At 46.0% G+C, this 13549-nt stretch overlaps 1 protein-coding gene across 1 annotated transcript in view; it reads right to left on the bottom strand.

Annotated features, from left to right (window-relative positions):
* Nucleotides 1-12766, bottom strand: part of VWA3A (von Willebrand factor A domain containing 3A) — a 54620-nt gene extending 41854 nt beyond the window's left edge. Inside the window, exons 1-6 of the mRNA XM_064590318.1 lie at nucleotides 12712-12766; nucleotides 10277-10355; nucleotides 9866-9989; nucleotides 5454-5578; nucleotides 5277-5354; nucleotides 3381-3435 (exon numbers count right to left, since the gene is read on the bottom strand). Of these exons, the coding sequence (XP_064446388.1) occupies nucleotides 3381-3435; nucleotides 5277-5354; nucleotides 5454-5578; nucleotides 9866-9989; nucleotides 10277-10355; nucleotides 12712-12766 (516 nt within the window). The remainder of the gene's footprint in view (nucleotides 1-3380; nucleotides 3436-5276; nucleotides 5355-5453; nucleotides 5579-9865; nucleotides 9990-10276; nucleotides 10356-12711) is intronic.
* Between the last annotated feature and the right edge of the window lie 783 nt (nucleotides 12767-13549).

Here is a 13549-nt window from a genome sequence, read left to right as displayed (position 1 = left end):
TCTACTCTCACAGAGGGGTATTTTATATCTCTCACACCTCAACATTCCCTTTCTATGCTCCCTCTGCAGGTGAGTTTGCCTTCAATTTCACTGAGAAAAGAGAAACAAGCCAGAGTTTGGTTTTGTTTTTTAAATCTTTCCACGCAGAATCTACCAACCTGCCTGCCCCTTTGCCCACACCCTTGGCCTTTTCCCCTGTTATAATGTATCTACATTATAGAGCTCTAAGGCCAACCCTTTGACTCCCATCACCTGCTCTTGTCTTGCCAAATAGGGACTTTGCTACTGTAACCGTCTCTTCTCCTGGACCACCAGATCCTCCTTATCTGTTGTACGGTTTCCATCACCACACAAAGTACAAAATACTATTGCCCATCCGAAAAAGGAAATAAACCTTTCAGGACTCCACCCCTCCCTCCTGCTACCCCACCTAATTTCTCTGCTTCCCATTTTAGCTTACCCCTCGTTTCTCTGTGATTCCCTCAGAGTAAGGCTCTCACCTCCCCACTCCACTGAAGCTACACCTGTCAAAGTGATCAATGACCTCCCTCTTGCCAAACCCAATGGTCAAATGTAAGTTCTCAACGTTCGCTAATTCTGAGTGGTATAGGACGCTCTTTCGCTGTGTCAAGGATGTAACAAGTTGAAGCATTTAATAAGTACATTTGTCTTTCAGGACATCACGTTTTCCTGCTTTTTCGTCCACTTGCTGGCTGGTCCTTCTCACCCTCCCCCACCTCCTCCCAAAGTCTGCATCGAAGGACATCCTGGGAACTTGTTAGACGCAAAATCTCAAGTCCCACTCCAGATCTGCCCAATTAGAGTCTGCATTTTAACAAAATTCCTCTCCCCACCACCCCCACCACCAAAAGGGATTTGGCTGCCATAAATGTTTGAGAAGTACAGGGCTAGGGCTCCGTCTTCCTTATCTACACGAGGGTTTGTCAACCCCTCAACTACTGACATTTTGAGCTGGACAATCCTCTGCTATGGGGAGCTGATCAGTGCACTGCAGGATGTTTGGCAGCTTCCCTGGCAACCTCCCCTCTCAGTCTTGACAACCAAACGTTCCTGCAGATATCGCCAAATATCCCCTGGGGGGCAAAATCGCCGCTCGCCCCTCCCTGGTTAAGAACCACTGGTCTGCACTCACTCCCTAAAAGATCTCACGTGTCTTGGGGATTTGAATACCATTTGCACACTGATGATAATCCAAGGTCCATCTGCAGGCAGAACTCTCTGGCAGCTCCGAACATATGCATCAACTGCCTGCTCCTTGTCTCTGCCCAGATGTCTGGTAAGCCTCTCAGACTTCATATGGTGAAACCCAGACCTCTTGACTTTCCTCCACACACCTGGCCCTCTTGTGAATGGCATTCAACAGGTCCCCAGGCACTTTGGCCCCAAACCCATGCAATCCATCAGCAGTCCTGTGGGCTCTCCCTTCAAGCCATGCCCTGAGTTCACCATTTCTCCTTCCATCCACCCTAGCTCTTGAGCCTAAGTCTCCACCATTCTTACCTGGCCTTTGTTCTCTACAGTCAATTTATGAAGGAGCCACAATGATCTTTTTGAAACTTAGGTCAGATCACGACACTCCCCTGCTTAAAGGCCTCACCTGTGGAGTAAGATCTGTACTCTGTAAGGCCATTCTTGATTCCAGCCTCCTCTCCTCCCCTTCTCCATGTGGCTCATTCTGTGCTTGCTACACTGGCCTGCTTGCCGCTTCTAGAACATGCCAAGCCTGTTCCTGTCTTGGAGCCTTGGCATTGGCTGTTTCCTCGGCCTGGAACATTCTCCCCTAGATCTCTATATGGGAGTGCCCTCATTTCCTTCAGGTGTCTGCACAAATGTCTCCTCCTTGACCATTCTATTTAAATAGCCCTCCTTCTGGGGTACCTGGGTCACTCAGTTGGTTAAGCATCTGCCTCTGGCTCAGGTCATGATCTTAGGGTCCTGGGATCGAGTCCCGCATCGGGCTCCCTCCTCAGCAGGGAGCCTGCTTTGCCCTCTCCCCCGCTCACGCTCTCTCTCTCTCCCTCTCTCAAATAAATAATTAAAATCTTAAAAAAAATTTTTTTTTTTAAATAAATAGCCCTCCTTCTATCCTACTCTCTATTCCCTTACCCTGTTCATTTCTCTTTATAGCACTACCAGTAACTTGACCTTGCCTATGAATTGCTAATTATCCATTGTCTGTCCTCCCCCACTGGACTATAATCTCCACGAAGGTGGGACCTTTGTATTGGTCATGTTTCTATTCGCAGTCTGGGACCCGTTCCTGATACGTAGTAGTTGTCCAATCAATATTTGTTGAATGACCCAAACGAACACTGAGGCCTCCCAGGACATTACCAATCCTCAGGGGCTGAAAGGAGTTCAAATCTGGGGCCAGTTCTATTCCTTTTATAATTTACAAAAACTGCCTTTAGAGCTTTTATAATTGAAAACATTCATTCTCTTAAACTGAGCCATTGGAATTCTAGACATTTATCCTATAAAATAACTGGATAGGTTCATAAGAGGGAATTGGAGCCTGGTGATGCCAGATATTCCCATTTTTCAAGAGAGAGCTAAAAACAGACATAAACATGAAACACCAGAATTCTAAATCTTGGCAACTAACTCGAGAAATATTTTAAACTATGAGGGCCAAGAAAAACATGGCTGTGGGCCAGATTTACCAGCACGCTACTCGTTTATAAGCCCTGCTTTTCTCCTCCATTAATGTGGAAACAGATCCCCAAAGCAGTGAGGCCACTTGCCCAGGGCCTTGCTGACCATAGTTGGGAAGTGGGCCCAGGGATGGCCTGTCCATCACCCCAGGCTGTGTCAGCACCCAGAGGACCCACGAGTTGGTTTGTGAGTGATTGCTTCCCTGGGATCTAGTCTGGGCTGGTTTCATGTCTACTCTGTAGCTCCATCCAAAGAGGTACAGTGGGGTGCGTGGGCGGCTCAGTCAGTTAAGCATCTGACTCTTGATTTGGGCTCACGCCATGATCTCAGGGGCATGAGATCAAGCCCCATCCTGTTTCCGGCTCCACGCTCAGCATGGAGTCTGCTTGAGATTCTCTCTCCCTATCCCTCTGCCCCTCCCACTCATGTGCGCTCTCTCTCTCTCTCTCTCTAAAATAAATAAATAAATCTTTAAAAAAAAGAGAATAAAACCAACCCAGAAGAAAGCAGACCCCAGAGACAAAGAGATGACATCATCTGAGCCCATGGATACAGCTGTGTTTGGGTTTTTCATTTATGTAGGTTGAGAAATTCCTTTTTTAGCTTAAGCCAGTTTAAGCTGAAGGTCTGTCGTTTGCAACTGAAAGAACTGTAACAAGTACAGACAGAATGAGTAAAAGGGGGCGGAGAATGGAGTCTCTTACCTTCCTGCTGTTTTCTGTGAGCCACTGGATTCTCTGTTGATAGAGTTCAATAGCCCTGGCAAAATACCAGAAAGACTCATCAGCCAAGGTCAACTTCATCACTGAATGACAGTCACTTACATACATGGGAAGAAGGTGTGGATGGGATTTTGGGGTAATGTCTTGCTCTTCTCAAATCCGTGTCTCCCCAGGTGAAACTTGCTAGTCACCTGGAGATGACCATAAATGCCCAATGGAGGCAGTTCAGCAGCAAGTTCTCAGGGGACTGATTAACAAAAAAAAACCCCTCAGTTTCCAAAAAGTAGTCGGGAGAACGTCTTGAACTTGCCTTATTGCAAACCAATCCAATGACTGGACGGAGAGAGCATGTAACAGGTGCTCAAGTTCAGGACTCATCACTTGAATTCAACTGAATTGCCCTCATTGAGGGCAGGTGGGATTTGGGAGCCTACAAAACGGCAAACAAGACCTCTGGATGTAAAAAAACAAAAACAAACAAACAAAAAAAACCTTTGGATGTGAAATCATGGGGCAGTGGGTAGAATTTTAAGTTATACATGAGTATGAATAGAGCTAAGAGTATGAGCTTCATAATGAGACGTGCTGGTCTTTGAGATCCAGCTCTCCAATTTACTAGCTGTGTAACCTTTCGACAGGTGTGGTAACCTCTTTGAACCTCCAACATGAAGATTATACCAGGGCCCTACCCAAGTCAATTTGCCAAAAGTCAGTTTGAAAGCCAATTCCCTGAAAATCGATTTGAATTAACTGAATGGACTTGAACATTCCTTAACACACTTGATTCACAATTAAAACCAATCAACCAAAATATTGCAAAATTCTTTAAAAACCTGTTTAAACCTTCATACCTGATAAAAGTTGCTATAAAAGTTACAGTTAAGAGGCCCCTGGGTGGCTCAGTTAAGCCTCTGCCTTCGGCTCAGGTCATGATCCCAGGGTCCTGGGATCGAGCCCCACATAGGGCTTCCTGCTCAGCCGGGAGTCTGCTTATCCCTCTCCCTCTGTGCTGTCTTTCTCTCAAATAAATAAAATCTTAAAAAAAAAAGTTACAGTTAAAATGTTTTGATAAATCTGGCATATTGATCAGTTGTCAATTGAATTTTGGATATTTGGCTTGAGAGTAATGTATTTTCGGTTGTTGTGAGGATTAAACAAGATAATGCACGCAGACCTTAGCAGAATTCCTGACACATTAATAAATGACAGGTATTAATTATTATTATAGCCTTTTAAGAAACCTCAGGCAAACAGTGATCATGGATCATAGATTGCTACATTGCTACATTGGGGATGGAATGTATATATGTGCTTGGAAAATCTGGTTTGGGAGTGGGTAGCCCGCATATTTTTGACATAATTTGCAAAAGTATAAGCCCAACCAGTCTGTCATTGAAAGTGGTCATTTAACTATTATACCTCAGATGATGGTGTGAGGTTTTATGCGCTCATCCAAAGGGCCCATGGATTTGAAAAGGCTGAGAAAAACCAGTATGGTCCAATCTCTTTATTTGATGAAAGAGGCCATTAGGACCAGAGGTGGGAGGGACATGCCCAAGAACCCAGAGATTGTTGTCGGAACAAAATCATTTTTTTAAGGATATTTATTTATTTATTTATTTATTTATTTATTTATTTATTTATTTAAGAGAGTGAGAGAGTTGAGTGGGGGGGAGGGGCAGAGGGAGGAGAGAGAGAGAATCTCAAGCGGACTCCACACCGAGCACGGAGCTGACGTGGGGCTCGATCTCATGACCCTGAGATCACGACTAGAACTGAAATCAAGAGTATGCTTACCAACTGAGGCCCCCACGCGCCCCTGAACAAAGTTACTTTCAGGCTGCTGAAATGAAGAAATTCTTGAGCTCTTGTACTTACTCAGAAAGCTTGGATTCAAATTGGTGGATGATCTGGGTGGAGAAGTACACTTTCCTCATGATATTGCTGCCCTCCTCCCTGAAGAAGCAAAGTCTTAAGAAGGGGTCTCTGGGGCCGGGGAGTGGGGTGTTGCCAGGCTTGCAGGCTTGGGGGTGAAGGGAATGGTGCCAGACTCACAGCACGGCGGTGCCTTGGCTAAGCAGGTCAGCCAGGGTGAGCCTCTCAAACTGTAAACTGTGCCTGGAAAGCCAGTCTTCCGAGTCCTCCCAAGCCGAGGGTTTGGTCTCATCTCTCTGCAGCCTCTGCGAGACAGAGCCAGAGTCAAACAGAAAACTGGGGAAAGAGAGGGCAAGGCTGAGGACGCCCTAGATTCCCCCTCCTCACAGATGCCCAAGGGCTGCCAACTCCGATGGGTCGTCCCTGAACGCAGTCTGTTCAAGAACTCACCTTGCTGAGGGAACTGAGGAATGAGGAGGCCTGTGTCCTGGGCCAGTTGCTCTGGAAATACCCATTCTCATCCTTCACCTCATCCCCAATATGCAGCGAGATAATTCAAGGGTCACTCACCACACCCTGCCTTGTGCGAAACCGAATATTGGCCAGACCATATAGGACAACAGAACTCCAACCCATGACCTCCGTGGCAACCAGTCCACAAAACCAAACCACAACTGTAGCAACTAGCCCAGAAGGGTCTGGACTTGGTCAATGACCTTCAGTTTTCCTATTTTTTATCCCACATCCGGCTCAGGACCCACCAGAGAAGGCCAAATATGCCCTCAAAACCAATCACATGAGATGCCTGCCTTCTAGTTAGCCCACCTCCAGCTTCCTCATGCCAGCACCGCCCTTCTGGGCACACCTGAAGCTTTCTCCTTTTTCACTACAAAGCTTTCCTGATCCCCTGCCTTTGAGTCTCTCTACCAAACACAGGTGAAGGTGGCTGACTCCCTTGCTGGAAGCAAACTCGGAATAAATGGCCCTGTTCTCATTTGGGTGCTCTTTGTTTATTTCCACACTTGCATTTTCTGTATCTTGCTATGAGTTCTGCCTTGCTATCAGTCTGGTGGGTCCTCAACAAACATTTGTTGGCTCATGGAGGAGGGAATGCGTTTCTCCTGTCTAGTCCAGAGGCCAGAAGCAGGAGCACCAGGTTAAAGTTTTAAACATAGAATTTCCTCACCATCACAGGAGTCTGGCCACGAAAAGGACCACGCCCTCTTACTTATATCTCATGACACCTGGATCACTTACACAGCGCCAAGCTCAGGATTTGGGTGGTGGCCTTGGTGGTGGAGCTGAAGTCCTTCACAGCAAGCATTTAAGATTGGGGATGCTTTCTGGGAGCCAGAAGGCAGAGAAAACTGACCTGAGGCTCTTAGCCCATTTGGCCTTGATCACCTCTCCTGGAGTCTGGCATTTCTTCTTCCCCCAGTGGGTGTTTCTGACCCCTTCTATGAACCAGGTGCTGTCATTGGTCCTAGGTCTACAGTGTGAACAAGATAGAAACGTTCTTGCCTTCTTGGACCTTACATTCTAGTGTGAATGGGTAGAGAGTAGAGCAGAGATGAAATCAGTGTATATAGTTTCAGAAAGGAACAGTTGCAGGAAGGACATGGAGCAGGGAAATGTGATAGACAGTGAGTAGGATGGAGACGGGGAGGTCACTTCTACAGGGGCAGGGGAGGGGGGTCGGAGAAGGCCGTTGTGAGCCGAGATCTGGAGGTGAAGGAGGAGCCGGCCCTGTGCATAGCTAGGGAATGCTCATTCCAGGCAGAGGCATGGAGCGCGGAAGGGGTCAGAACGTTTGTAGAGCAGAAAGGTGGCCACGATGGTTGGAGCGTGTGATGTGACATGAGAAGGGGCTGGGAAGGTGTGCAAGGCCTGGTTCAGACGGGGCTTCCAGCGCAATCCCTGTGTGATACACATGGGATGTAAATGCTGCCAGAATTGGCCAGGACTCCCTCTGGGTGTGGTACAGCATCATGAGGGAGGCCGGCTGAGTGGATGATGGAAATTGCCCTGCAGCATCATCTGATGGCTGGGGAATGGGCCTGCCCACTGTTTAACCCACCAGGACCCCCATCTATATTAGAGATGGCTGCACCCATCTCCCGGGCGCCTACTCGAATCCTAGGTGGGTGCTCCTTGGGCTTGTATCTACCAGGGTTCTCACGGTAGTGGGTGAGGTGGTAGACAAGGGGTTGAAAACTCTGCAGGTAGCTGATGGAGCTCCACTAGACAGGGTAGAGGACACAGGAAGAAGAAAGTCCAGAGGAGAGCAGGAGAGAAGGAAGGAGTGCCGTAGGTGGGGTTCTCCATCTACTTGCTCTGTGATGCTGCGCAGGTTGGTGGGGCTCTTTTTTCACCTGTAAAACGGGCGTTTGAAGCTGTAGCAGCACAAGGCCTTGAGTGTTGCTGCGTTAACAGATCCCAGCAATGATCCGTATCTCCCACTCAATAAAAATGAAATGCTGTTATTATATGCCAGCTAGATACTATTGTGTGCCCTCGGTTCTGTGCCTGAGGCCTGCCCACTGCTCTGTTTCAAAGGAGATTAGCAAGTGTTAAAGAAGTGTGAACAATACTAATGGAGCAAACATTTAAATAGCATTTATTACGTGTCAAGCACTGGCCATATATTAACTCATTTAATTCTACAAAATCGTTTCCGTCATTACCCCATTTTACTGACAAGGAAACAGGCACAGAGAATTTAAGTAATTTTCCCAAAGTCACGCTAGTAAGTGGTACGGCTGGGATTCAAACCCAAGCTGCATAGCTCACGTTAGCACCAAACTGTGGCTATCCTCATGAAGGATTGAGGGGGAACTGACTAAAAAGATAATTTTCTCATATGGTTTTATGCTAATTAATGTTCTGCCCTTAAACAACACCCTCTAATATGCATGGTCCCCATCTGGCACTTAGGGAAACGCTGCTTTACATCTTATGAACACTAGATGTCACTCTCTTCACCTTTCAGGACTCAACCGACTCCCTGGTTGATAACCCCTTAGACTGATAATTCACCTTCTTTCGTTTTACTTGCATTTTAAATGATCCATCGTGTTTTAGGACATGGATTTTGTATGATTAATATTTGAAGGTCCACCATTAACTCACAGACATCATACATTTTGACTGTAGGGCATCCTGATTACATACTAAAATATGTGCTTCACATGGAGAGTAGGAAGATCTTTGTGTTGGGACAGTCCTTTTTCTCTTTCCCACTGCTATTCATTTGTGAGGGAAAGGAGGTCCCAGCTGTGGCTAATAAGGGTCCGAATGGTCCTTGTCCATCTGGGAAGTCACGTATTTGATATGAAATTAGATGAAGTGAAGACTCATATTATCAAATCTGAAATCATTGAAAGAATCCCCCAGAATCTCAAGACTATTGAGATTTCCTCATTTTCTTTTAATTAAAATTACTTTCCTATTAGTGCCAATACTTGAGGAAAGTAAAACAGGACCATTTTCCTGATTGTTTGATTGCCAGCATTAAAACTGTATTGTTTTTGTTTTTTTTTTAAGATTTTATTTATTTATTTGAGAGAGAGAGAATGAGAGAGAGAGAAAGCACATGAGAGGGGGGAGGGTTAGAGGGAGAAGCAGACTCCCCGCCGAGCAGGGAGCCCGATGCGGGACTCGATGCGGGACTCGATCCAGGGACTCCAAGATCATGACCTGAGCCGAAGGCAGTTGCTTAACCAACTGAGCCACCCAGGCGTCCCCTAAAACTGTATTGTTTTTGACAGATTGTCATCTCAAAGATACCATTTTTAAACTCTCATGTAGATTAGGTGGGTGATTATAGGCCAGGCTTGCCCCTAACTACTCCTGATCACAATAGTTTCTATGGTAGAATGAATTCTGAGTTCTAGACCACCCACCCACCATCGTGGGAAAGAAAACAGCTCACTGACACATTGAGAGTCAGCCTAAAACCACAGTTGTGGTTATTCTAGAAGTTAATTCTCTTGCCACGATGCTCTTGCTCTGATAGCACTTCCTGAAACTGATTTTTGGATCTAGGTTTTAGGGAACCCTAAAAGAAAGACAAATCTCAGAAAGGGAAATTTTAGAATTTACATTCCCTAGTCTTCAGGCTTTGGTAACACAGACAGTCTTCATATACTCCTGAATGTTTAATGATACAGCCAAGAAGACTATAAAATTTATATAAACAGCATAGGGATTCCTGTCATTTCTAAAGGCAGAGGATTAGAGATGAATGTTTAACTAATCGTTTTCTATCCCGAGAGCCTATGTGAAGAAAGAAATACCCAGAGTGGGGTGCCTGGGTGGCTCAGTCCCTTAAGTGTCTGGCTTTGGCTCAGGTTGTAATCTCAGGGTCCTGGGATGGAGCCCCGGGTCAGGATCCTTGCTCAGCGGGGAGTCTGCTTCTCCCTCTGCCCCCACATCCCCCGCTCATGCTCTCTCTCTCAGACACATTCTCTCTCTCATAAATAAATAAAATCTTAAAAAAAAAACAAAAGAAACACCCAGAGTTTAACACATTCTGCATTCCCTGACTATGATTTGTAAGCACTGTGACTCAGTTAAAGCACTGTTGTATTTACCAGTAAGTCTTGTGTCTGGTTAACATGTGTAACCAGTAGTCCATTGTCTGGCTTTTGGCCAAGTCCATGGATGTCCTTCTGGTCCAACTGCTTCTTTGGATCTCTGTCATTGTTTCTCCTCACACTACAAAACACACAGTGAGTGGATGATCAGTGTCCCAGCACTAGACCTTGCCTCCACATTGCCAGGGTCTCCAGAGCCAACTGGGAAGGGGTCCTGTAGAGTTCTGATAAAAGGTGGACCCCAGGTTCTTAAGACATTTTATTCTACCGTTTTGGTAGTGAGAAAATGGAAGTCCTCGGGCATAAGATGATGCCATGACCATTTATCCAGTCTCGCTTTGAGGCAGGCATCTCCCCCCTCAAGTTTTTGCTGTTGTCTTCATCTGAAAAATCAGAGAGGATGCTTACCAATGATCTTCCAGAAACGTATTATCTTGGCCATGGCAGAGAGGACTAGTATGTGTAGCCATTATAAAAACACCCAATGCTTATTTTCCTAGGGAGAAAAGGAACACCAGAAAAGAGAAAGATAAATGCAGTATAGAGACCACAGCTTTGGGGGTATCTATAGTTATCTCAACTCTTCTGTCGTTCATTCACTAATGCTTATCGAACACCTCCTAGGTATCAGGCTTTGTGCGAGGTGCTGAGGATATGATGGTGAACAAGGGAACAGAGGCTTCTCAACTTTAGCATTTTTGACATTTTGGGCAGGGTCATTCTTGGTTGGGAGGCTGTCCTGTGCGTTGTGGGATGCTTAGCAACATCCCTGGCCTCCACTCACTAGATGCCAGTTTCCCAAGTTGTGACAACCAAAAATGTCTCTAGACATGGCCTAACATCTCCTGAGGGACACAGTTGTCCCCCGCTGAGAACCACTGAGCTAGAGTGGGGGAAGACAGATGTTAAAAAAAATTAAATATAGTCTATATAGAAATCGTGGCAAGTGCTAAGAAGGATGTGAACAGGATGATACGATAGAGAGTTATCAGGAAAGGGATCTGTTTTAGCTAAGGTGGTCAGCTGAAAGCTTGACCTTGAGCTTAGACTGTCATGAAGGACAGAAAGGAGGTGGCCATGTTAAAGAGTATGGTGAGGGCTGGACTGTGTGGAGAGGGCAACCAATGACCATAACGATTTTAAGGGTGGTGGTGGGGGAATACTGAGATGAGGTTAAATTCTTTTCTTTGTGAATGACATCTGCGCTCAAAGGGGGGACCCTGTAGCCTACTCCTTACAGTTTAAAGTCAGCAATGGACAGGAACAAGATGGATCCACCTGGGAATTTGGAATTAAGAGCTATGGGGCCCCCACGTACATTCAGAAGCGGCAAAAGCCTGTCTTCAGATAAAGGGGAGTAAGTGGTCCTTCCCTGCCTTGGTTCCCCTGGGGCCATTCTCTCCCACCCTTTTCCTCCCTCTCTGCTGGCTCTTTCCTGGTCTCCCTTCCAGACTCATTCTCCTCTACCCGAGCATTTTAAGTCGGTGTTCCTCAAGGATAAATTGTGCCCTCTCTACCCTTCTCTATCCTCTTTTCCTAGGCAGTCTTATCCTTCCCTGTCCATGGCCTCAACTACCATGTACACACATCAGTGACTCCCAGTGGCACGTCAAAAATCTGGACCTCCCACTCTGATGGCAGACTGAATTCATCGGCACTGGATATTTCCATCTGGAGTACCTCAAACTCAGCATGTCCAACACTGAATTCATATTCCCTACAAACCTATCCTCTTTTCAGTGTTTCCTAGCTCAGAGAAAAGAGCCACTCTCCATTACTTATATGAGTCAGAAACCTGGGAATTACTCCTGACACCTCATTTCCCATATCCAATCCATCACCTACTCTTGTTAATTTTCCCCCTCTCAAATCTCTCCACTTATCTCTGTCTCCAGTGACATTCTCTGTCCAGGCCACTGTCACCTCTGCCATAGACAACTGTAGTAGACCCTAACTGGCCTCCCCACATTCCCTCAGACCCTTCCCATCCAGTCTGTTCTCACTGAAGCCAGAGTGATCTTTTAAAAATACAAACCCAACATCACACCCCCTCTTCTCCCTCCTGGTTCAAATGATTCAAAGCCCTCCCTTCATTTCTAGGATGAAGACTAAGATCCTTTGGATGGCATTTGAGGTCTTTCATGATTGGGCTGCTGCCTACCTACCTCTCCAGCTTTTCCCCGTTCCCCCCTGCTCCCCATTCTGTGTTCCACGACCCCTCCCTTCAATTCCTAGAATGTTAGGCAGTTCCTTTAACCACAGGGCCTTTTCACGTGCTGTCTTTGCTCCGGAACATCCCCTCCCCCTCCCTCAACTCATTCTTGATATTTCAGTGTGTCACTTTCTCAGGGAACTGTTCTTCACCCTCCCACTGTATTTCAGGTTCCTTTAGTGTTATGTAAACTCTCACAGAACTGTGCTCCTTTCTTTCAGAATACTTTTAATTTAGAATGATACATTATTTAGTGTGATTTTTAAAAATTGGTGTCTCTCTCCCATTAGACTGTAAGTTACAACAGAGCAGGAACTGGTAGGTGATACACATTTGGGGGAGGGGAGGTGAAGGGAGAGGAGGAGGTTGAGAAACTGCCTTGGTTCTTCTTTTTTTTTTTTTTTTAAGATTTTATTTATTTATTTGAGAGAGAGAGCACATGAGAGGGGGGAGGGTCAGAGGGAGAAGCAGACTCCCTGCCGAGCAGGGAGCTCGATGCGGGACTCCATCCAGGGACTCCAGGATCATGACCTGAGCCGAAGGCAGTCACTTAACCAACTGAGCCACCCAGGCACCCCTGCCTTGGTTCTTGAATATCTAAATGCTGATCTCAGGCATTTGTGAGAACTACCTTTACTTTCTGCTCTTGGGTTCCACGAAAAACCCTGTTCCTTATAATCCTCCATCTTTCTGCTTAAGTTAGCTCATTTAGGTTTCTATTACTTGCAACCAAAAAAGTATTGGCTAAGACACAGCAAGTGAGAGACTCGGGGGTTGCAGCTTGAAAAATGAGTGTGTGTTCTTACGAAATCATTAAATAAAATAGCCTAATGATGGTGCAACTTGCTTTTCTCTCTGGGGTCTTTAATCTTTTACTCAGAGGATGCTTTGTTTTTTGGGAAGCACCAAGATAATCTGGCAATGTTGTTAATGTTAAAAAATGTTTAAAAAACAACTGGCTTTCCTTCAGGATGCTTGGCTGAGAGACCAGGGGCAGAGACTGTTGAACTAGAAATGCCTCGTGAACACTGGATGCCCCACAGTGTCCCAGTTCCCTCTTTTCAGTGAGTGATTAACAATCTAATGAATTCAGAGGCCTGCACGACTGGATTCTAGGGTGACTGGTGTGGCTGTTGGAGGAGGAGGGTGTGGTTGGCATAAAACTCAGGGCACAACGTGGTGTTCTAGAAAGCACTGGACCTTGGGTTTCTTCTTCTGCAGAATGGAAGGGGGGTCCTAGTAACTGCCCTGCCTACTTCAACACAGTCATCAAGAGACTGAACCCCGACACTGAGAATGTCAAAGAGCTTTGTAAATACAGAGTACTATAGAAATGCAGAACAGCGTTAGAAGAATGTGCTGCTTCTTCAAGCGCTTTGGCATAGGACATATAAACGATCACTCATCCCGTGAACATTTTTAGGATGTTTTCTGGGTGCTAGAAAGAGCTGGTACTGGGGAGGCAGAGA

The sequence above is a fragment of the Mirounga angustirostris genome, unplaced genomic scaffold (genome assembly GCF_029215605.1).
Source record: "Mirounga angustirostris isolate CCGP_5_RB_7025 unplaced genomic scaffold, mMirAng1.0.hap1 SCAF_5, whole genome shotgun sequence".
NCBI lineage: Eukaryota > Metazoa > Chordata > Mammalia > Carnivora > Phocidae > Mirounga > Mirounga angustirostris.
This window is presented reverse-complemented; position numbering and strand designations above follow the sequence as displayed.